The 23,500-nt window shown below is 56.8% G+C and overlaps 1 protein-coding gene across 1 annotated transcript in view; it reads right to left on the bottom strand.

Moving 5' to 3' along the window:
- Nucleotides 1-23,500, bottom strand: part of AGAP3 (ArfGAP with GTPase domain, ankyrin repeat and PH domain 3) — a 108,771-nt gene that overhangs the window by 14,968 nt on the left and 70,303 nt on the right. Inside the window, exons 11-13 of the mRNA XM_071456458.1 lie at nucleotides 22,388-22,550; nucleotides 5,487-5,660; nucleotides 780-941 (exon numbers count right to left, since the gene is read on the bottom strand). Of these exons, the coding sequence (XP_071312559.1) occupies nucleotides 780-941; nucleotides 5,487-5,660; nucleotides 22,388-22,550 (499 nt within the window). The remainder of the gene's footprint in view (nucleotides 1-779; nucleotides 942-5,486; nucleotides 5,661-22,387; nucleotides 22,551-23,500) is intronic.

Below are 23,500 nucleotides of genomic sequence, written 5' to 3'. Positions count from 1 at the left end.
GTACTGGAACTTCCTTCCCTGTGAATTATATCTTTGGTTCACTACAGAAGCTTACCGAGTGCTGTGGGACAGGATGACCAAGAATAAAGTCAAATCTCACTTTTCCAGCAGCTACCACAGATGCAGGCTTTGGAGAACATGGCTGCCAGGCTCATCTCTACCTGGACAAATCTGGGGTCTTTTCCCAGCAGAATGCTTCCCCATGCCTTGCAGCCTCCCTGTCAAGTGTTGGGTCACTCTTCAGTCTTGTCCCTCCACAGGCACCAGAATTTCTCAACACAAAACCCATCAGTTTTCTGAACATTGGGAAAGCAATGCACATGCCTTCAGCTGGTCCCCTGAAGCAGACCAGCTTTTCCAAAAGACTCTTGGCTTGAGGCAGGTGCCCAGCACAGGTCTTCTAAATTATGAAAGTCTGACCAATTTACAAGTCAATGGAATTAGGTGCTTGTGGTGGAAAGTGTCTGAGAGCACACCTTAACCATATGGTGTACTCTCAGGTCTGCTGCTACAGTTAGAAATTTTAATCACCAGTGACTGTCTGAGCACACATGTCAGGCATGATGGTGGTTGTGCAGGGCACGTGGGAAATGGAGGGAAAGGCAGATCAGAGAGGCTGGTAGCCCTTTCCTGCCTCAGCCCAAGCTGCTGGGACAGGGAGTGCTCTGAGCCCCAGGTCACCACTGAGCCCCTCATGAGAAGCACTCCAAGCCCCAGGCCCCAGAGAGCACCCAGGACCCTCTGAGCAGCAGAGCTGCCCCCAGGCAGACCCTTCCTACCTTCTGCTGCCGTGCTGGGGCCATCAAGCCGAGTTGTCCCTGTGCTCTTTTTCCTGCGATGCTTTTTCCTGTTGGCATGTGGTGACGGAGGCGGCTCCAGCTTTGGGCTGGCGGCGCTGGAAATGTTTGGGCTGGAGCTGAGGGAGTCAGCAGTACCGTTAGCTGGGGACAAAAATAAGGCAAGTCATGCACATGGGACAGTGACACTCCTCTTCCCAGAGACACCAAAGCACTCTGGAGCCAGCCCCGGTACTTGGCTGGCTCGACCCACACGACCCCATGGCACAGGGCCGCTCCCACACCCACTGCAGATGAGGGCTGGCAGCTCCCTGGGCAGCCAGGCTGGACCAGTCTGCACTGGGACCCATGCAGAACAATCCCACAGGGGCAGCACTGGCACCTGTGCAGCGGACACGTGCAGCAGCAGCTCTGCAGCAGCCCGAGGTCCCAAAGGTGTGCTCCTGGGGAAGCAGTGCCCTCACAGGCAGTGCCCTCACAGGGCTGGGAAGCGTTTTGGGAAGGGACAGCCCAGAAGGTGATGTGGCTCTCCAGGCAGACCCAGGCCCCAGAGCCTCTGCAGAAGCCCTGCCCTCCCAGCACTGCTCTGCCAGACGAGTGACTGGGGCTGCCACACTCAGGAACCTGAGCATGATGGGCTCAATAGGCTTCCGATACGGAGCTGAAGAAGCTGCATCCCCAGCAGCAACGCACCAAATTTATCCTCAATCATACTGTTCCTCACAATTAATAGCAGAATTAGAAACAATCAGGGAGCTGCCTAATTACTGTCAATTAGAGTGCGCTAATCAAGCTCCGATCACACACACACACGCTGCCGCTGCACTCACCATTAAATGTCAAATTTCATTAGAGACCAGCAACAAAATCAAAAGCCTGACATTCAATTTCAGCAGCACACACAGCGCAGGCTTCCAATCAGCATAAAAATGCAGACTCCGGGGAAGGCAACGAGGCGCAGGAGTCCTCGCTGCACTGTTAACCCTCTCCTAAATCCACTCCTGCCTCTCCAGTGTCCACCCACCCCAGGGCACAGATGGCAGCTCCACGCCCAGGACCCCTGCCCCGGGCAGCTTGCTGTCCCCTCTGCCACAGCCCAGTGTTCCCCAGCAAGTCTGACTTCCCATTTCCACCTTCTGTGGCACCTGGAGTTAAAAAGGAACCACAGCATTGCACAAGGGCAGCAGCTCCAGCAGTGGGATGGCAGGGACCTGCCAAGCCTTTCTCCCACCCCAGCCCGTCCTCTGCTCCCTTGGTTCATCCTGGTTTGGTCAGAATGGTTTTTGGGGCTTGGTTGGTCTTGACAAACATCAAAAGTGGGGTGGAAAGAGGCAAGAGGGTCAGAGGCAGGAGCTGCCCCAGGCAGGGATCGAGGTGCAGCTGGTGTCCCCCTCACACAGCTGAGAGAGGCTGCAGCCTTGGCGCTCTCCCAGCTCTGGTTTCTCCTCACTGACACACACCAGTAGGGTGTTTCTGCTGCTATTTATCCATGGGGAAATAGCTCACCCTTGACAATTAAGAGAGATAAATCTAATAAAATCAGACTCCAGTTTTCTAAATATAAATTACTGATCCTGCTACAGGACCGTGCTTAGAGCATGTGTGAAGCACCTTCACCTCCCAGCCATATGTCACAGGAGACCTGAACTTTCTCGTGGTGCTACCATGCTACACGTGGTGCCTCCATCCTCCCTCTGCTGCCCACCTGCTCACCAGGATGCTCCCTGGGCCAAATCCCACACCTCTGGCACCCTGCCCCACTCCAGGCTCCGTGACAGGGGTTGCACATTTCTGCACTCCCCTTCCTGTGGCCTGCTGTGAGCCTGGCAGCTCCCGAGGGATCATCACCCATGTCCCTGCTCTTATTGCCCAGCAGCCAACACAGAGCTGGGGACTTGCAGGGCCCCCGTGGGATGGGGACAGGGTGGCAGTGGGGTGGGGGCAGCACATGGAACACACTCCCTCTGCTAGATCAGACATTGCTCACTCTCTCCTTCCCCAGGAGGACAACTGGACCCCTCTGACCCACCCAAGGACTGCCAGAGCCCCAGCTCACCAAGGGAACCTTCCACAGGCACACCTGGGACCTCCTGGGCCCTTCTCCAAAGCAGTCAGCCTTAGGGGGGGCCCTTGTGCAGAGCTCCTGCACAAGGGACAGGTATAGAATGTGCTGGAGCATGATCATATGACTGTCTGGCCCCATCCCACTCCTCCACGTACTCTCCAGGGCACAACCAGAGCAGCCAGCCTGTCCCCAGGAGCTGGGATGGCAGCCTACAGCCTTGCTATGTGCCCCAAACCAGCTCTGAGCACAGGAAAACTCCTCACCTGCCCTGCCATGCAGAGAGCCTGGCCCTGGCAGAGCTGGGGTTCAGCTGTGGTGCAGGGCAGCCTCCCCCAGCTCAGCTCCTCCACGGAGGGAGGGCTGGTTGTGCTGCCCAGCTCAGCCATGTGGGAAGCACTGCCCCCAACAAATGCACCCTCCCTCAGGACACTGAGAGCCCACCTCTGTCACTGTGGCTGTGGGGACACAGAGCAGGGATGGGGAATGCCTGGGGCCCCCGTGCTGTGCTGTGGGGACACAGAGCAGGGATGCAGTCCTGGGAATGCCTGGGGCCCCTGTGCTGTGCTGTGGGCCCTCCAGAGCAGCTGGCCCTGTGCCCAGTCTGTGTAGCTCTGACAGGGTTTGAAGTCCAGCACAGGGCAGGGGCACCTGAGAGGGGATGAGCAGCCACCAGCAAGCAGGACAACAGTGAGCACTGGGATGACACCTCATCCCTCCAGGTCACTGACAGGAGCAGCAGCACAGAATCACAGAATGGTTTGGGTGGGAAGGGGCCAAAGCTCACCCAGTCCCACCATGGCAGGGACACCTCCCACTGTCCCAGGCTGCTCCAAGCCCTGTCCAACCTGGCCTTGGGCACTGCCAGGGATCCAGGGGCAGCCACAGCTGCTCTGGGCACCCTGCTGCTTCACCACCCTCTCAATAAAACATCCCTTCCTTATATCTAGTCTAAACTCACCCACTTTTAGTTTAAAAACATTTTTCTTTTTCCTGCCACAACAGACCATGCAGATCAGCTCTCATTTGAGTCTTCAGTTACTGTGCACAGAAGAGGCAGATTGGTCCAGGTGCTGTGAGCACAGACAGCTCCTCCATGGGCAGGAACAGGACAGGGGGATGGAGAGCAGAAGGACAGGGGACAGAGGGATGGAGAGAGGACAGGGGACAGAGGCATGGAGAGAAGGACAGGGGGCAGGACAGGGGACAGAGGGATGGAGAGCAGAAGGACAGGGGACAGAAGGACAGGGGGCTTGCTGTCCTGTGCCACCCAAGGAAGGGCAGGGCAGAGCAACACCCAGCACGGCCACACCAGCCCCCAGCTCTGCAGAGGGGCTGCTGGGAGGAAGGATGAGACCCGCCACGACAGCTCCTGCGGCAGGAGGGAACTGGGGCAAGGAGCTGCTCTGCAGAGGGCTCATGGCACAGAACGGATCTGTGCCAAGGCAGTGCCCCACGCGGCGCTGCATGAGCGCACCGGAGCTGCTGCTGCCGAGCACGCCGGGCACGGAGCTCCCGCGGGCCGGGCCTGGTGCCGCCAGGGGGACCCTGCCCGGCCCGGGGGGACCCTGCCCGGCCCGGGGGGACCCTGCCCCGCCCGGGACAAGCATCAGCCGTGCGCAGCCCGCGCAGCCCGCGCTCCCTCCGGCCGCCCCTGTCCGAGGCCGGGGCTGCGGCACATCCCGCTCAGCGCTGCGCCCTTCCGCTCCCCTCGCCCGCGCTGCCCCATCAGCAGTAACAGTCTGATTAATTCGCTTCCAGCAGGGAGCTGATGGGGCCAATGATGGAGCCGCTGCATCAGGCGCGCTGAAATTGATAGTTTTTCACAGTTACAAATGAGGAGCCTCCTCAGCTGCAAATGGCGCCCGCACAGTCGGACTCCGGTAATGATCATAAAGAGGCTCCTTTAAACTGCGAAAGCCCCTGGGAGCGGGCGGGGGGGCGGCTGCCGCGCTAATGAGAACTACAAGGGGCGAGCAGGCATGGAAATGGCTCCTCCACTCTTGATGTGCATTTAACTGCTTTTTTAGTGCGGCGGCAGAGCCAGGAACGAAGGAGTGATGAATGCAGCACAAAAGCATTTATTTTCCAATTCGGCAAAGTGGCTACGTTGGGAAATGTATGAATTATTTTAATTCACTCAACTGTCCTGAAACATCACTGAGAGCGAGTGAGCGTGGGGGGAGGGGGTGGGCCGTGCTCAGTGTGTGCTCCAGAGACAGGAATCACTCCTATTCCTTCAACTGCCCCGAAATCTGGGACAGGGGGGTGCCAGCAAGGTGCAGTGATGGGGAAAGCAGTGGTACGTACCCCAGTGCCCCAGCAGGCAGAGCTCAGAGCAAGGTCAGAGCACAGCGCTCGGAGCCCTCCTGCTGCAGAGCAGGGTCCCTTGGCTGGAGCTTCTCCATGCCTTGCAGGACAGCGTCCTCCCTGGTGGGACACTGCCAGCTGACCCTCACTGAGGGGGACAGCTCCAGCGAGGCCCAGAGGCTGTGTCTGACACTCAGGAGCACACTCTGGGCTCACAGCCACAGGGCAGAGCTCAGCCCTGCCCCACGGCTGAAATGAGCTCCCCACCTGCTGTGGCTGAGGGGACAAGGCCAGAAGGGGTTGGGGCAGCTACTCACAGGGGTTGGGGCAGCTGCCGGGGACAGCCACGGCCTCGTTCCACTGGTCTGCACTGGAGACAGAGTAGGAGCGCTGGTGCATCCCGTCCGGCTTGGAGCTGAAACCCACGAGGTTGATGCCGCTGATGGAGCGCTCCGAGTGCAGGGAGGTGCTGCTGGTCGAGTGGGGAGCACCTGCAGGAGAGAGACACGAGCACGGACTGACTGAATGACTGACAGACTGACTGACTGACTGACAGACTGCTGCCAGGGAGCATGGACTGACTGACTGCTGCCTGGGACTGACTGCTGCCCAGGAGCACGGACTGATTGCTGGGAGCATGGACAGACAGACTGCTGCCCGGGAGCATGGACAGACTGACTGCTGCCCGGGAGCATGGACAGACAGACTGCTGCCTGGGAGCATGGACAGACAGACTGCTGCCCAGGAGCATGGACAGACTGACTGACTGACAGACTGCTGCCCGGGAGCATGGACAGACTGACTGCTGCCCAGGAGCATGGACAGACTGACTGACTGACAGACTGCTGCCCAGGAGCATGGACTGACAGACTGACTGACTGACTGACAGACTGCTGCCTGGGAGCATGGACAGACTGACTGCTGCCCAGGAGCATGGACTGACAGACTGACTGACTGACTGACAGACTGCTGCCTGGGAGCATGGACAGACTGACTGCTGCCCAGGAGCATGGACTGACTGCTCCCTGGAGGCACTGGAGGAGAGAAGGCAAAGCTGTCCCGTACCCGAGGTCACAATCCTCGGGTGGCTCCACATGAGGACAGGCTCTCCCTGGCTCTCCTCTCCCAAGGGGTGCTTGTGCATCACCCCAGGGTGCTGATGGAAGAGCCCAGCACAGCCCACCTCCCAGAGGGAGCCCCGCTTAGTGGGGTGCAGTGCAGCACCCCGGGATGTACAGCTGGGATTGTGGCACACAGCCTCCCCACAGCTGGAGCTCACAGTCATGATTTTCACTACAGCCTCTGGCCCCTGGCAAGCCCAAACCCAGCCCACAACCAGCACACCCACCTTCATCTCTCAACTTCACTTTCTTGTGTGTCCCTGGCAGGAAATCCAGCCATGCTGGGGTCACTGGGAGACAGTGGGAAATCACATGGAGGGTGTCAAAGAAACAAGCAGGGGAGCAGATGTGTGTAAGGTGGGGATGGCAGGTGGAAGCTCCTTTTTCCACAAGCTCAAAACTGCTGTGGCTGAGCCCAGAAACCTGAACCCCCAAGAGAGGAGTGATTGTGGGAGTAGAGACTCACAGAGGACAAGATCGCTCAGAGATGCAAAATGGGTCAAGTGTTTCTGGAATACAGGAATACCCAAAATGTCCAGAACAGCAAACAGAACGGTTCTGACAGGGAGCACACACCCTCCCTCCCGTTCAGTCTGCAGGCAATGTGCCACAGAGGACAGGGGCCCGAGGGATCCCTCTGCACCTGCCCAGCACCAGCCCCCTCCCAGCTCCCCTCAGGCCATTCTGCTCCAGCCACTGCAGAGCGAGTGCTCTGGGAGCTCAGGCCTGAGAGAAAGGGCCCTGTCCCTACTACAAAGCTCCTTCTCCTCCTTCCCTGCCCGGAGGCACAGACACTGAGCTGGGACTCTCACTGCAGCCCACCTGGCCATGGCCCAGGGCAGGGCCATGAACAGCTCCAGATGCTGCACACCCACAGCTCCAGCCCTGCAGCCATGATGAGGCTGGGCTGTGAGAAACCATTGGTCTGATGGGACTGCTACAAGTGAGAGCCTTCCAGGGAAGCAGAGGAACACCTGTGGAAGCAGGTCCTCAGTGGGAGCTGCCACAGCAGGACAGCTCACCTGCCTTCCTGTGGGAAACCACATTCACTTGGCTCTCATGGATCCCAGCATGGCTGAGGTGGAAGGGAGCCCTGGCATCATCCTGCACAGCCTGGGTCAAGCAGGGCCCCCCAGAGCTAGTGGCCCTGGACTGTTTCTGATGAGTGTGGAGCATCTCTAAGGAGGGAGATAGGCAAGCTATCCCTGTGCTGTGCCACCCTTTACAAAGAGCAGAGCCCCACAAAACCCCACGTGAAGCCCCAGAGCTCATACATAAATGTATATTTCTGTCCTTGTTTCCATGAAAACCCAAGTGTTGCTATTTAGATGTGCCCAAGCATAGCCAGGGCTGCTGAGTGTGTGACGGGGCAGCTCAAGAGTCCAAACACCCCCTCCAAAGGCAGGTGCTGAAAGGAGGGGTGACAGGGCCACCAGCCCTGCACCAGGCATGGCTGCCACCATCGTCACCACCACCATCACCACCACCATCACCACCACTCCTTCATCACCAGCATGGAAGGCATGTACATCCCACCCTCCTCTTCCCTGTCTCATCCTGCACCAAAATGCCCGTTCCCTGCAGGGCGGTGCAGGGATGCCCTGTGAGCCCCCTGCAGACCCCACCTGCCAGCAGTGCTGATGGAGGCTGGCTGGGACCCTCACCCCAGAGTGCCAGCCCTGGCACTGCCCCCTGCGCTCCCCCAGCCTGACCCCAAGCTGCCAGGACCCTCCTTGCAGAGCCCTCCACGCTGCCTGCCTCCAGCCCGGCTGCTGCATGTTCCCCCTCCCTCCCTCCCCTTGTTCAGCGCCACAGAAACACGTGTAAAACCATGACACTGACTTTGCCTCTAATTAGCCCTTAATTTACAAGACACACTCGGAAGGGTAATTAGCTGGCGCTCCGCTCCTGACTGCTGCATCCATCTCCTCTCTGCCTCCTCGTGGGAGGGAGCCTGCTGCTGCTGAGGCAGGGACAACGCTGCTCTCCTGGGATGGGCTGGGCTGGGCTGGGATGGGATGGGATGGATGGGATGGGATGGGATTGGATGGGATGGGATGGGATGGGATGGGATGGGATGGGATGGGATGGGATGGATGGGATGGGATGGGATGGGATGGGATGGGATGGGATGGGATGGGATGGGATGGGATGGGATGCATGGGATGGGATGGGATGGGATGGGATGGGATGGGATGGGATGGGATGGGATGCTCAGAGGTCAGACAGTGTCTGCCAGCACCAAGCCCCAAGTGCCCCCAGCCCTGGTTATGGCTACAGCCACGGAGCAGAGGATGGTGAAGAAGGGAGAGCAGAACCAGAGGGCTGAGAGAAGCTCCTCCTGCAGAGGGGAAAGTCCTGCAGGGCCCTCAGCAGTGCAGATGTGACCCCTGCTCCCTCACCCAGCCAGGCCAGGAGCCCCAGCCCACCAGGACATGCCCTTCCATCACCCTTCTGAGGAGCAGCACAGGCTGCCACAAATGCCAGGGCTCCATTTTGAAAGAAGGAGCAGCTTCCATTGGCCTCTGCAGCCCCTCCAAGCTCCCTGCACCTCTCTCCAGCTGCCTGGAGCCACCCAGCTGTGGGGAAACTCCCTCTCAGCCCAGCCATGCTCACTCACAGACCTTGAACTGTGCAGCTCCTGCTTCTCCCAGGGAGCTGCTGGGTGCTCCCAGCAAGGCCAGAGCTCTCAGAATTGCATCCCTTTGGAAGTGACACTCTGGCAGCTGCTGGATGTGTTCCCTGTCCAGGGGTAAGTGACAGGGGACATGCAAACACTACCTGCCTCTGGGCCAAGGCCTGCAGAACTGAACCCCAAACTGCTGACACTCCCAAGTCCCTCTCCCAGTCAGTTTCCTCGAGCCCCCACAAAAGAGACTCACATGGCTCCCTGGTGCCTTTCCAGTACAGCCCAGCTGACAACATGGCACTGGATGGAAAATGACCTAAAACCAGAAAGGCCTTTTCCCAGGCATGACATGTGGTAGCCCAGATGCTTTGGAGAAACATCTGGATCAGAGCAAACTGGGAATTCCTCATGAGGGTGTGGCTGCCCAGGGAACAGGATAAAGGGGAGTCAGCCAAAAGTGCACCACCAGTTGGGAAGGAGATAATATGCAGTCACTTGAGGATCTTTTTAGGATCTCTTCAATATTTTCAAGAGCAATTTGTCAAATAAAACACAGTGTCTGGTGATATTTCCAGGTGACATTATGCTGGATGCTGCTACCAGGCCCTTACAGTGTGGAGGAAACCAATTTTGGCACAGGGAAAGGGCTATGCTGAATATTAAAGAGGCACCAGCCAGAGAGCCCTTTTGGGCTCCCCCTGGGCTATGGCCAAGCGCAGGGCAGGCCCTTCCCCTGGAGTGCCAGGCCCTGCTCCCTCCCTCACAGGCACAGGGACACTGTGCTGCACCACAGAGAACTGTCACTGTGTGGCTCAGGATGGTCATGGAGCTGCTCCAGGATGGGTGAGGCCACCCTGGCATGGAGCAAACCCTGTGTTCTCTGGTACTGCAGCGGCCAACAGCACAGTGCAGATTAATGCCATTAACTGCCTGCCAAACGGTGTCCCAAGGAGTCATCAGTCACTCTGCCCCTCAACCACTTGTTGCCAACATGTCATCATTTATTCCAAATAAAAACCAGGATTATTGTGAGTCACCTTAGTGCACTGGCTCCCCAGAGCCTGGCTGGAGCCTGCAGCTGAACAGGGCTCAAAGCCTCCCCAAAAGCTACAGCAGCTCAGGACCCTGAGCAGGGCTGAACACAGCTCCAGCTAGTGGGACACCTCCACTCCCAGCAACCAACGGCTTCTTGAAGGGAGGTGAGAGCCAAGGCAGAGCTGCCTGCCTGTGAAACCCTGCTGGGGAGGATGTAAGTCACCCCCCATGCCAAGGAGCCAGCAGCTGGAAGATGGCCATCCTGGGAGCCCCTGTGGCTGCTGCTCCCAGAGCCACCTGTGCCCCAGGGCCAGCCCAGAGCCAGGAGTCTCTGTCAGGCTGGGTTTCCAAATGAAGCACTGTGCTGCTGCCTGGACATTGCTGGGTCCTTCCTCCTGAACAGCTTCCAGAGCCCAAACACGTGGGCTGGCTCCCAGCAGCCAGGAGCCCCAGGATGCAGTCGTGTCATTTGAAAGACGTCACCTCTGGGCTCTCCTTGGGAGCTGGCCCCCATGCTGAGCACCCACACAGCTCCCAGGCGTGGGGGGCACATTCTGGGGTGACAGACAGACAGACAGACAGAAGGACAGGTGTTCCTCCCAGCTCTGCCAACACTGAACGTCTGTGTGGATTCACTGATCCAAAGTGGGGACTGAGGATTCCCAGCCCAGCTCCGTGGCAGGGCCATCAGGACCTGCCAGCTTGCACACAGCAGGAGCCATTGCTTTGCACTGGGCCTCACAGATGCTCTGACACAGGGAATCTCCCTCCTCTCTCAGTGCTGCCCTTGCACAGCATGGTTCTGGACATCTGCACATGCTAAGTGACTGAGTGACACCCCAGCTCGTACCAAAGCTGACTGGTGCTGGGTACAAAGCACCAGGACAGGAACCTCTGCACGGTGCCAGTGTCTGTGGGACAGTGAGAGCCTGGGCTGGCTGTGCCAGCAGGATGGGGAGGGCTGGCCAGGACATCCCGCACTCCCCAGGCAGAGCTCCAGGACACACAGGCTGAGCCAATGCTTCTCCAGCCAACACACCAATCCACCTCTGGCTTAGAGGGTGACCAACCCCCCGTGCAGCCTTACAGGGCCCAACAGACTGGGGAAGCCTGGCAATGGGCACCTCAGTGGCGCTGCCCCCAAAATCCTGTACTGAGAGCACTCTGCCAGCCCGGGCACAGCTTCTCCATCTGTGTCCAGCCTGAGCCCTGCCCCAAGCCCCACACAGAGCCCACGCTGCCAGCTGAGGCAGCCCAGCCCACCAAGGAGCAGCTCCACGGGCAGGGGAGGTGAGCTCTGCGAGGGAGAGGCAGCTCCTGAACAGCAATGGCACACCTGGAGCCAGGGAGCAGCCAGAGGAGCCCCCAGGCTTTGCTGCACAGCACAAAGTCACATCACAGGTCTGCCCCTCTGTCACTCCTGCCTCAACAGTGACGGATCCATCAGAAAATCTGAGCCTGACTTGAATGCTGCCCGTGCCAGAGAGATCACAGTGATGCTGGGTAAGTGGTTCCAGTGGTTAATTGCCTTCACTGCTGACATCTGGGCCTCATTTCTGGCCTGAGTTGTGTTCCTTCTGCCACTGTCACTGCATCCTGGTACATTTTATCTGATAAAGAGCTCTCTCACCAAATTTCTGTTCTATACAGGTATTTACAGGTGGTGTTGAAATTACCTCTTAACCTTTTCTCTGGTAAGTTAAATATATTGAGCTCATCGAACCTTCCTACAAGGTGATTCTGAGAGCAGTTCCTGGTTTTTACAGCCTTTCCTGTCCATCATTTTTAGTCTCATCCTGTGGACACATAAATCCATTAACCTGAGCTCTGTGGAAGCCCTCTCCACCCCAAAACTCACTGTTACCATCCATACCTTGACCACATCTTCTACAATTCCTGAATTAAATAATTCAGCCTTGCTGATTCCAACATGTCCACATCTCCTACCTGGTGTTTAATTTGCTGCTTAATTACAGCTGGAATATGAAGAATTCATCATTCTGTGCTGAGAAACATCATCTTGCCTCTTCCCAAACACAAATACAAGTGCTCACTGAACACTTTGCTTTTTTTCCTTATTAACCATTCTATTATTCCCACACAGTAATGAAAGAATGCTGGGGTTAGGATGCATTAGTTCCTAATACACTTGAAAAAAGCCCTTTCACTGTCTGTCCTGCTCTGCATCCCCTCGTGCAGCCATGGCAGTGCAGGCTCCTGTGCCAGCCAAGGTGGAAGGTGGGCTGGGAAATGAGCTCCTGGGGCTGGATCCATCACTTTGATCTGTATGTTAAGTGGAAACTCCATGGAACATGAATAGTTGAGGATCAGAGCCTTGGCGAGATCCGTGAGCAGTGACTGTTCTTGTGGCTCTCAGCCTGAACAACTGGCACAGGGTGACATTGCCACCTAAGGAGTGCCCCACCCAGCACTTTGGCATGGAATGGTGGTGAAGGAGACCAGGATAGAGAGTGCCAGGGAGGACATGGGAGCTGCCCTGTGCTCAGCGCCTGGAGCAGGAGCTGAGACACAGGAGATGAGTTTTTGCCAAGTAAAGCAGCTGTGAGAGTGATGAAAGAGAGGTTTTCCTCTGGGAGAAGGGACCAGAAGTGAAGTGACAGACTTGTGCAGATGTCCCCAAAATGGGGCAGGCAGTGTTAATGTCCCCATCAGCTGGGACACCCCTGTCCCCACAGAGAAAGAGATGGGGGGTGGTCCCCAGCAGTTGTGCTGTGCTGGTGCTCTCACTTCAGCAGTGACTTTGTTCCTAAATCCCTCATCACCACCATTTGTCCAATGCTGTTTAACTTCCTCCCTAGATGTGGTGGGCATGGAGTGTGATGTGGGGCAGTGCAAGGCTGCCCTGAGAGCCCAGAGCAAATGGTGACACAGCCTTTGTGTGGCTGCAGGCAGTGCATCTGGAATGCAAGGAGCCAGGAGGGTCACTTTGAGGGCTGCTCACAATTCATCACTGCTGGTGCAGGCTGGGCCAGGAGCGTTGGCACAGGAGCCTCCTCCAGCTGGCTGTGCCAGGCCACACCAGTGCCACAGCCTCCTCTGCTGCAGCTTCCAGCTCCTGCTCAGCACCGAGCCATTCCTTTATCATGTTGCTGGTAATTTTATCACTTTTCAGACACACACAGAGACAGCTGCACAAACCACAGCAGCACCAGCAGCCAGCTTCTTCTCCCTGCTCCTGCCCCTTCTCACTACTGGGACAGAGAACAAACAGTTCACATCTCCTCTCCACCAAGACTGACATATTTTTAAGCAGTTCAACCTTCCTTTTAACTTTCTGGTATCTGGTAAAATATTCTTTAAAAACTCCTAATTACGCTTCACTTTTTATTTCCCTGTTTAAATTTCTTCTCCCAAAAGATCTGGCACGTAATTGCTTCCAGCTTGGTGAAATTGGCTCAGACACATTTTTGCGTGCATGTGTCTGTGCATGTGTTTAACACTCTATTTGTGATGTGAATGTTACTCTGCCTGAACACCAGCACAATACAGCCAAGTCACCTTTACATAAGGCACTACTGAGTTTAGTTTGGTGACTGGCTGCAGTGAGGATAACAGCAGTGTTCTCCCTGGGAGCTGCTCTGCTGTTTGGAACCAGCTTTCAGAAAGTCCAGGGAAGCTTTAGTGCAACTTCATAAGGTCCCTCAGTGACTCTACTACATTAATATCATTTACTCTCCAACACGTTACAAAGAATGATCTCAGAGAAGCACGGTGCTGGGAATGAGCAGCAGAAGCAGATGAAGGGAGCAGGGTCTGTCCCAGTGTTCCAGATCACTCTCCTGCTCTGTGACTGTGAAGAGAGGTGTCCTTACAAACCTGGAATGACAAGCTGCAGGAAATCTGCAGGTAGCACTGTCTAACACACAGCCCAGAAGAGATCCCTGAGATCCCTGTGGTGGTGGGGGAGAGGGGCAGGCAGCACTGACATGGATCCCCGTCTGTGTGTAGATGGAGCAGGAACCTGGCTCTGAGACAGAGCTGCAGGAGGGGAGGCAGCAGAGCCAGAACCTTCTGGGCTTGCAGAGGAGTGTGGAGCTGGAGCAGCCCTGCAGTGACTGATGAAGAACAGCCCCTGTTCTTCTCCACAAGTGCAACTGGGAAAGGGCCATCTGGGGATGCTGGAGTTGCTGTATTTTCCTGCATAACTCCTGTTTCTGGAGCCATTCACTCACACAAGGCTTTATCCAGCCCTGCCTGCTTTGTCCACAGAGGCTGCTTGGGGTGCAGCAGCACAACCTCCTGGGGTGCATAAATTCCAGGGGATGGAGCAAGCCCTGCTGTGTTTGGAGATGCCTGCCACTGCTCTGGGACAGCTCCCTGTCCAGCAGCACAGAGCAGAGCCCAGGCAAAGGCCCTGTGTGCTCATGGCAGAGGGACTCACGGCTGGAGCTGCTGCCTGCGCTCAGGGCTGAGCTGGGGCTCTGTGACAGCACAGAGCAGGACTCTGTGGCCTGTGACAAGTCACTCCCTGGCCCCTCTCCCTCCTGCAGCACAAGCCTGGGCTGTATGGATGAGAAAGCCTGGTTTGCTGGAGAAGGCTCTCAGTCCACCTTGGAGAGCACCGGCCACCCCTCCAGCCCAGCCCTCCTGGCAGCACCAGGCAAGTTATTTACACTGAGAGTTTCACAGGTGGCCACTAATTACACCCTCGTAGCTTTTCCAGGTGCCCCATGCAAGGAACCTGAGCCAGATGTTCCAGAATTCAGGATGCTGAGAGCTACAGCTGCAGCCCCAGGCCTGGCTATCTGCCCCATGCCCACCTGGCTGCCCTGGACACCTTGGCCAGCCCTGGGCAGGGCTCTCATCACCATGGCACTCTGCTGCCTTGTGCTTCTCCCTCCCTGCTCCTCTCCTCCTTCCTTTCTCCAAGGCCTTTTCCCTGCTCAGCCCTGCACTGCACGGCTCCTTAGTGATCTGGTAAGGAATAAGTATATCAACTCCCAGTAATTATCTCTAATTAGGGTTAGTGATTACTGTTGGGTCGGAGAAAATCAGTCTCTGCTTTCCCACTGGGGAGGGCAGGTAGAGCTGGGCTGTGGAGGGGGAAGCACCAGCAGCTCCCTCGTGCTCTGATCCCCTCCATGAACCTCTGGAGCCGCCTGTTCCAAGAGCAGGAGCCATTCTGACCCAGCAGGATCTGAATCTGGCCCTCCAGCCTTCTGTCCAGCACTAGAACCAGGCACCAAGGATTGTTGGTTCCTGTCCTGCTCGTGTCATCCCACCTGGCTGCAGCCACGCTCCTCCTTTTCCCACAGAGTCCTGACAACTTCCAGCTTCCACTCAATGCAAAACTTTAAACCAGCAGCTCAAGCCTCATATTTGGATTCATCCTCCACCTTCAGACATGCAGATAAACATTCGTAAGAGGTTACTGTATGACTGTAATGGTGAATGTATAATATTTATAATATACATATGAATTTGCAGTATTTTATACATGATTCATGATGCAAAATATTAATTACAGATAAATTTTCCTAAATCTCTCATCTCAGCTTCATCTTCAGACTACAAACAACCCTTTAACATATTATTGGGAAGGGCAGAAGTCCCACACTGAGGAACAGACAGACCCTATCCTCTTCCTTTCAGCTCAGCATCCCCATGTCTGAGTTACAGAATCCCAGTCTGGTTTGGGTCAGGAGTGACCTCAAAGATCATCCACCTGCAGCCCCTGCCCTTGGCTGAACACAGTGACTAACACTGGACTCTCACAGTCAGGGATGGAGGGAGGGGTGTCCCCACAGCTGGCACAGAACCAGCTGTGCATGGGTACTGCCCCCACCCCGAGCAGTCCCTCAGGCTGGGGGGCACTGGGGGCCCTGCTCTGGCTTTCCCTCTGCTGCCCAGCTCCCAGGGAGCACCACAAAGAGCACAGTGGACGGGATCCCACCTCTGAGCAGAACACAGAACACAGAACACAGAACACAGAACACAGAACACAGGCAGGGGCCACCGAGCCACTCGTGTGCATGGAGCAGAGCAGCCGTGGGACTGTGGCCAATCCCAGGGACACCAGAGTCCATCCAGCCTTCCCTGCCAAGTGTGGAGCACAGGTGTAATTTGGGATGCTCCTGGACACACGCCAGGGCAGGGTGACCCGAGCTGCTGGTGGGAGGGAAAGCAAAAACAACTTTGTTTCAGAAGTCAGAGCTGTGCTTTCCCTCCTGAATGTCCATTTCCATTCTTTTGTAGGAGATTAATGACCCTGCTCTGACCCGAAGAATCTGTTGTGCAGCCACAACCAGGAGAAAGGCAGGAGATGATCCACCAGCCTCCTGTCTGCCATGACCTGCACCACCCTGCTCTCACTGCTCTTCTTCCCTCAATGTCATTGTCCCCCACGGCGAGCAGCGGTGTGCCAGGGAAACAGGTTTTCCCTTTTCTTTGTTAATTCTTCCCTCATTACATTTGAAATTCCACAATCAGTGTGCACTGTAATTGTCGAATTTGATGCTAATGATTAATGAATTAAACATGGATCCATCAATTAGTCCTCGGAGAATAATTCTGCATAAAGCAGCGGATAATGTAATTACAGTAACAAAGATAATGAGATGTTAACATCGACGGAGCCCGACGTGACATGATCACAGCAGGCTCAGCAACCCCGGCCTGGGGGAGCCAATCCCTCACTCTGCAGAGGAAGAGCATCGGGGGGCACGGGGCTGGCGGGGGGGCCGTGCCAGCGCGGCGCTCCCTGGCACTGCCTGCCCGCCAACGCGCACGGCCACCGCCCCAGGGGCCACCACGCAGCTGCCAGGCTCAGCAGGGACCCGGGCAGGATCCCGAGCTGCTGGGGACCCTCACCATGCCCTGCCATCCCCACCTTTGCAGGGGCTGAGGCCAGCATGGCTCCCTCCCACCGCCGTGCCTGGCACAGAGGCCCAGGGACAGGCACGCTGCCACACTCTGCACTGCTGGCTCCCTTGGAACCAGGGGTGGCTGCCAGCACACAGAACTCGGCCCGGGGACAGCTGGACCCTCATCACCTCAGAGCAAACAGGAGCATCAGCCAAGCCCTGCATCCCAAGCAGTGCCTCCCACCAGCACACACTCTGGAGAAGCTCTCCCTGGAGGAGATGCAGGAGTGATGCTGCAGAAGCAGGAGGAGGAGGAGGACTCGCACTGGCACTGGCCCAAACACCCGTGTCAGACCATGCAGATTGTTCCTCAGGCTGAAGAGAACTGACCAGCAGCAGTCCCCACCCAAAACCCTCCAGACTCCATGCTGAGTCTGACTGGCCTGTCCTGCTGAGCCTGCCCAGTGCTGAGGACACAGCTGCCATCTGCCCTCTGGCACCACACCCCACGGGAGACTCACCCACCGTCCTCAGCAAGCTGGAGAATGCCCTGTGAGCCCCCCAGAGTGGAGCAGAACTTTCCCCTTTAGCCTGCTCCCTTCACCCTAGTGCTCTGGCTCCCCCACGTTTGCTTCCTTCAGTGCCATCTCTGTGTGCTGCTGGAAACACCTCCAACTGCTGCCTGCAACCACAGCCAGCTCAGCACTGCTGCAGCCTCTTTCTGCACTTCACTTCACTTCCCACTCCAGGCAGGCTTCCTGGGGCTCAGCTCTCACAGCCCCTGCCACCCCCAAGCTGCAGAGCACAGCTGCTGTGCCCGTGCATGGCTGTGCCCGTGCATGGCTGTGCCCGTGCATGGCTGTGCATGGCTGTGCCCATGCATGGCTGTGCTCTGTGCATGGCTGTGCATGGCTGTGCTCTGTGCATGGCTGTGCCCATGCATGGCTGTGCCCGTGCATGGCTGTGCATGGCTGTGCTCCGTGCATGGCTGTGCCTGTGCATGGCTGTGCTCTGTGCATGGCTGTGCATGGCTGTGCTCTGTGCATGGCTGTGCCCATGCATGGCTGTGCTCTGTGCATGGCTGTGCATGGCTGTGCTCCGTGCATGGCCGTGCCGGTGCATGGCTCTGCCCATGCATGGCTGTGCATGGCTGTGCTCCATGCATGGCTGTGCTCCGTGCATGGCTGTGCCCGTGCATGGCTGTGCATGGCTGTGCCTGTGCATGGCTGTGCTCCATGCATGGCTGTGCTCCGTGCATGGCTGTGCCCGTGCATGGCTGTGCATGGCTGTGCTCCATGCATGGCTGTGCTCCATGCATGGCTGTGCTCCGTGCATGGCTGTGCCCGTGCATGGCTGTGCATGGCTGTGCTCCATGCATGGCTGTGCTCTGTGCATGGCTGTGCCCGTGCATGGCTGTGCCTGTGCATGGCTGTGCCCGTGCATGGCTGTGCTCTGTGCATGGCTGTGCCCGTGCATGGCTGTGCTCTGTGCATGGCTGTGCCCGTGCATGGCTGTGCTCTGTGCATGGCTGTGCATGGCTGTGCCCGTGCATGGCTGTGCTCTGTGCCACATACAAACTGTCACAGTTGTCACAGACCACGGGTCACGCACGTCCCTGCCCAGCTCCCCTTTGCCAGCACTGGAGCAGGTCCCTGCAAACCTCTTTGAAGCAATAACCCAGGGCTCAGCGGGGCTGAGCTGACACTGGCTCTCGTGCTGGCTGGCTCTGTCTCTTGTGCCACCATCTCTCCCCCCCTCACTGAAGTCCCTTTTCATCCCAGCTGCACTCTGGTATGAGCTGCCCTCATTCCTCGAGCCAGAAACATGTGATGCAGCACAGACAAGGCTGGGTGAAGCTGAGGAACCAGAGCAAGGATGCACCTGGGGGGCTGTGAGGGAGAGGGAAAGAGAAGAGACATTCCAGCAGGAAGAGGAGCAGCAGGGATTGGAAGGAGACTCCTGACCCAGCAGTGCCACACCTCTAGTGAGTACCTGCCTGCAGGCCACAGCAGCTGTGAGCTCTGGCAGAGATCTGCTCATCCCCTTCCTGCCCTCTCCAGCCCAACCACTGCAGTGCCACTCCCTGCCATTGGCAAGGACACCTTCTATGGGACCAGGCTGCTCCAAGACCTGTCCAAACTGGCCCTGGACACTTCCAGCAATGGAGCAGCCATTGGCCGACCAGTGCCAGAACCTCACTGCCTTCACATGGAACAACTTCCCAATATCCAATCTAAACCTCCCCTCCTTCAGTACATCATCATTCCCCCTTGTCCCATCACTCCAGGCCCTTGTCCAAGCTCCCTCTCCAGCTTCAGGCACTGGAAGGGCTCTAAGGTCTCCCCTGGTTAACACCTCCAGCTCTCTCAGACCATCTCTGTAGGAGAGGGCTCCAGCCCTTGGAGCATCTCCATGGCCTCCCCTGGACAACGAGAACTCATCCAACCCAAAATAAAACCAAGCTAACTACAGTAAAGTTGCCTTCTTGAATGGTTTAAATACTGGGGCACAGAGCCCCCACTGGTTTCACAAACACAAGTCCCTTCTCTTTCTGGCTGTATTTAGCTGGAGGCTGTCTGTACCTGCTTTGGAGTTATTCTGAATCCTCACCAGAGCACTGCACTCATGTATTTTATCCACATACAGGGCAAGGTGAGACTTCATTTTTTTCTTCTTCTCCCCTTTATGTCCTTGGCTCTTCCTCACCCCAGGTAAGGACAGAGCAGTGGACATCAGCCAGCCCAGTCACTCACCTTTGCAGAGTTCAGGTCACAGAGGAACCACAGACACTGCTCTGAACTCTAACCACTGGCCACCTGGCTTTGCCCAGAGACTCCTGGGGCAAGACAGCAAATCCCTCCTGTCTCCAAAGTTTGTTTCCTCTGAAGATTAACTTGTGACTGATAAAGAATTCCAAACTTTGATGTGCTTCTTCTCCAGTTCCCAAATATGTGTCAGATGAGAGATGCCCAGTGGATCCAGTAACAGTCTCATCCATAGTCCCAAAGGTGGAAAAACTGTGAGGTCACTGCTAATTTGAAGCCAGGCAGATTCTCCATCAACCCTAAATCCAGCCCTGGGCATTGCACAGGGGTAAGAGCACATCACCTCAGAGAGTCTGTGTCCCATCAATGCCCTTGGTGACTGCATTCACTGCTACTGGGCTTGGAGGCATCAGAGAGAGATTAAAAAGTTCCTCAGAAATGCCTTTCCTGATTGTGTGCCAGACAAAAAGCATTTCTGACACTGCAGGCACAGCCTGAGCCAGGCAGGACACACCCCTGGATGTGAAGCTGCTGTGCTGGTGCTGAGCCCTGCATGGGCACACCTGCTCTGGGCAGCCCAGAGCACTGCTCTGCTCGAGGGCCAGGGCAGAGAGCCAGCAGGGACCCCAGAGCCTCAGACCCTGCATGGCAGTGACCACTGTACCACAGGGTGCACACACACCCAGCAGCACCCCAAGATGCACTAAAGCACAGCTCATGAACAGAAAACTGTGTCACCCTAAAGGCTCAGGCAGTGCTGAGCCCAACTGCCCTCCAGATAAACTACCCCAACATTCCCCCTGCCAGGAACCTGCATCTCCTGTCCCATGTCACTGCTCCAGCTGCAGCCCCACGCTCTGAGCCTGCCCCAGCCCCAGCCCCAGACTGCAGGGCCACTCTCACACCACACTGGCTCCTTGCACTGCCTTTCCAGCAGCAGGGATCAGCAATCCAGGATCACCCCAGGGACATCCCAGCCTGCTTCTGAGAGGGATGGCAGCAGGGATCAGGATCCAGGGACATCCCATCCTGCTCCTGAGAGGGATGGCCAGCAGGGATCAGGATCCAGGATCATCCCAGGGACATCCCAGCCTGCTCCTGAGAGGGACGGCCAGCAGGGATCAGGATCCAGGATCATCCCAGGGACATTCCAGCCTGCTCCTGAGAGGGATGGCCAGCAGGGATCAGGATCCAGGATCATCCCAGGGACATCCCATCCTGCTCCTGAGAGGGATGGCCAGCAGGGATCAGGATCCAGGATCATCCCAGCCTGGTCCTGAGAGGGATGGCAGCAGGGATCAGGATCCAGGATCATCCCAGCCTGCTCCTGAAAGGGATGGCAGCAGGGATCAGCAATCCAGGTCCATCCTAGCCTGCTCCTGAGCCCAGCAGGACTGAGAGCACTGCTGGAAGTAGGATACAGTGCTAAGTGAGCAGCTGGTTTGACATCAGCAGAAGCTCCTCTGTGGTTTGAATCCTTCCCCCAGCTCTGATACCTCTGCCAAGTCAGAGCTCAGACAGGCACCTCTGACAGGCAGAGGAGTGTCCCTGTCCAGAATCAGGAACTGTCCCATGCTGGGCAATGCTGAGTGTGGGTGGAAGTGTCAGTGTACAGTGGAGAGGCAAGGCAAGAACAGGCAGACCTGCACAGCCCTGGCCAGAACTGACAGTTTATCCACACATGACTTCTGACATGTCAAGAACAGCAGTTTGGGTTTGGGGGGGCTCACAATGGCCTCCTTGGCACCACGTGAGCAGTGATGTTACTGTGCCCCATTCCCTGTCCGTGTCCCTGGGTGGGTGTGATGCCAAGGACTCCAGCAGCTCCTGCCCCTCAGCCCAGCTGCATCCCACCTCCCCTCAGCCCCAGGACACTCTGAAGCACTGTGCTGACAGCACCTGACCATGGGGCAGAGCCAGGGCACAGAGCAGGAGGGAACCAGATGGAATGTGCCACTCAAGCTCACCCTGAGTACTGGATTTGGAGGGATTTCTGTGATCAGCAGCAGCACCAGCACTCCCTCAGCATCCCAAACAGAGCCTTCTCCATAACCTGTGCACCAGACTGTGCCAGCAGCTAGCTGGGAAGAAGGCAGGTGGGAGCTGCCCACCCTGGCAAGGACACCAGCCCCAAGGATGCAGTAAAGGCTCTGGGAAATGTGGGCAGGATGGTCCCAGGTTCAACAGTTCCCCCTGGCAGGTGAGAACCTCCCATGGCAGCAGCAGTGAGGAGCAGCATGGCAGGGACTCTGTGAGAGGAGGAGTGTGACAGGAACCCTGAGAGAGGCCAGAGGGGCAGCCAGCCTTCCGTCTCACCTCAGCACACTCTGGGGCAACTCTTCAGTGAGCACACAGAGTGATGATCCCAAACCAGATCTTCACCATTTCTCCAGGGAAAGGTAAGGAGGAAAGAGGGCCCCAAAACCAGAAAGAAACAGAACACATCTTGTCAGGAACCAAGAGCCTTGGGATTTCTTTTGGTTTAGGGAGCAGCAGCTTCCACCACGTGTATCAGCTCACCAGCCTCAACAGTGTCCTTAGGGTGAGGAAATTCCTCAGGGGTTCATGCTGCCAGTTACACCCTTTGATGTTCTTCTGTCCCGGACACCAACCAGCACAAAATCCTAACAGGATTACCTCTTACCTGTAAAATCCTAAGAGGATTCCCCAGGGGGCTCAGCTGGGCCCTGCACAGAAATGCTAACACACACCAAAGGGACTCCCCGAGGGTGGTGAAAACAGGACACTCCAGAAGGGGCTCTGTTACCAGCCCAGCGAAGCCAAGGGCTGCTGGGCATCGTGGAGGGACAGCTGCTGCCCTGTGCCCCCCACACCAGCTCCTACCTGTGCCAGCTGCCAGCTGGGAGCTGCTCCTGTCCTTGGCCAGCCCGTTGGCCTTGGGGCTGGCGCTGGGCGCGGCCGTGGCGCGGGGCAGCCGCTTGCCCGGCACCTTCACCGTGGTCCGCAGCAGGTCGATCTCCTTGCCGTGCACGTTCTGCATGTAGTCCTGCAGCAGAGGCACAAGGGAGGAGGATCAGCCCTGCCCCAGGCAGCCAGCACAGCTCCCCACCCTCAGAGTCAGCACTAAGCCCTGCTGCATGCCAGGACAAGCCCGCTCGGGAAAGCCGGGCTGGGGATCAGAGACCAGATGGAGCCAGAGGGCACACGGGTGGCCAGCACTTCCTCCTCATCATCCCTTGTTCAATCTCAGCACTCAACTGCAGCAGCATATGATATGATAGATGATATAGTATAATATAATATAATATAATATAATATAATATAATATAATATAATATAATTACAGCATAAGCAATAGGATACCTAAAAATTCCCTCTCAGGTAACAGCTGGAGTAAGAGAAACCCAAAACAACAGAATTCAGGTAACTCCCTTGCTCATTCACCTGCAGAGCTTCCTGTTATTCAAAACTTGGTGCTTCCACCATTTCTTCTGGCAGACAATTCATTATACAACCAAAAGCCCGTGTGCAGACTGTAACTATCACTCTGCCCTGTCTTCCAAGAGCATCTCAGCTTTCAGTCAGAATGAGGGTGCGACTCCCAGTCTCTCCTGAGCATTGTGTCCCTTCCTGTGCCTCCCACCCTCCCCACCCCTAGGGCCCTGTGGTTCTTCCCCAGCCCTCTGATGAGACCAGCTCCTCCTTGGGCGTGTGCCCTCAGAAGGGGAAGACCCAACCAGTGTTACAGGAGGAACTGTTAGATCCTGAGAGAGCAGGGACCTACACTGGAGCTCAAGGCTCTGGGAGGAACAGGGAGCTGAGGACCACATCCCTGGGCTCCTCTGCTGCCATCAGGAGAGGAGCCAGAGCTGTCCAGGGTGAGCTTGTGGCTGCTGTGGGGTGCTTGGGTTTACTCCAGTTCACAAGGAGGTCACCCAAAAGATTAACACAGAGATGGCCCCTGTCTGCTTCCACATCCAAGATAAACACAAGAAC

This window comes from Agelaius tricolor, unplaced genomic scaffold, assembly GCF_023055355.1.
Source record: "Agelaius tricolor isolate 1412-34295 unplaced genomic scaffold, bAgeTri1.0.p SCAF_58, whole genome shotgun sequence".
Classification (NCBI taxonomy): Eukaryota; Metazoa; Chordata; class Aves; order Passeriformes; family Icteridae; genus Agelaius; species Agelaius tricolor.
This window is presented reverse-complemented; position numbering and strand designations above follow the sequence as displayed.